Raw genomic sequence first — 965 nt, forward strand, 5'->3', positions numbered from 1 at the left:
TTGTTTCATGAACTTCAAGCTAATATATTCCTTACTTCTGTTCATTAGTTTTGTCACCTTTTTTTTGTATTTTTTATTTTATACATATTTGAGAGTGAATGCATTTACTTGAGAGTATTAGCATGTGACTTTCAGCACGGATTCGCTTCGTGATCGAAAATATTCAATCCTGTATCATTTAACAGATTCTAACCTTATTACATTTTTGTTATCAGCCATAATCGAACATTATGAAACAGAATCAAACGTGTAGCCTCGTTTTACTGTCAGGAAAAAAATAAACATTGATTCGGACATAATTCAACATATTTCAGCCTCTATTTCGTTATGAGGATTAAAGAAAGACTAAATAGATAAGCATATTTAAAAACAATTCAGAAAGACACTAGAGTAAAATATATGAACATGTATAAAAATAGGTGAACATATATGATGGCTAAAAATAGGTGAACTTATATGGACATGTCTAAAATATGTGAACATATATGAACATATCTAAAAATAGGTGAACTAATATGATGTCTAAAAACAGGTGAACATATATGATGTCTAGAAATAGGTGAACATATATGAACATGTCTAAAATCAATTCACAAAGCCACTTGAATAAATAAAAGAAAATGTCTACATATATGATGTCTAAAACTATGTGAGCATATATAAACAATATCTTAAAAAAAAAATCGTGAACATATATGAACATGTCTAAAATCAATTCACAAAGCCACTCGACACATACCCAGAAGCCCGTTTCTTGCAAGGACGCCAATTCTAAAAGATTTCTCAGATTCCAAAGGGCAATTTAGGAATCCGTTGTAACGCTGGCCATCCCCAATAACGAAAACGGAGTCATCCTGTAATAAAGGGAAAAAAAAAGAAAGCTGTAACAAGGGGTGACTATCATAACTGTAAAAAGTCATCCAGCCAAGAAATAACTCATAACTGTAACAGAGTCGACCATCCTG

The 965-nt window shown here is 31.4% G+C and overlaps 1 protein-coding gene across 1 annotated transcript in view; it reads right to left on the minus strand.

Moving 5' to 3' along the window:
* LOC119582085 overlaps window positions 1-965 on the minus strand; it is a 36499-nt gene that overhangs the window by 2516 nt on the left and 33018 nt on the right. Inside the window, exon 21 of the mRNA XM_037930332.1 lies at window positions 740-854. Coding sequence (XP_037786260.1) covers window positions 740-854 — 115 coding nt within the window. The remainder of the gene's footprint in view (window positions 1-739; window positions 855-965) is intronic.

Source organism: Penaeus monodon, chromosome 15, assembly GCF_015228065.2.
Source record: "Penaeus monodon isolate SGIC_2016 chromosome 15, NSTDA_Pmon_1, whole genome shotgun sequence".
Taxonomy (NCBI): Eukaryota; Metazoa; Arthropoda; class Malacostraca; order Decapoda; family Penaeidae; genus Penaeus; species Penaeus monodon.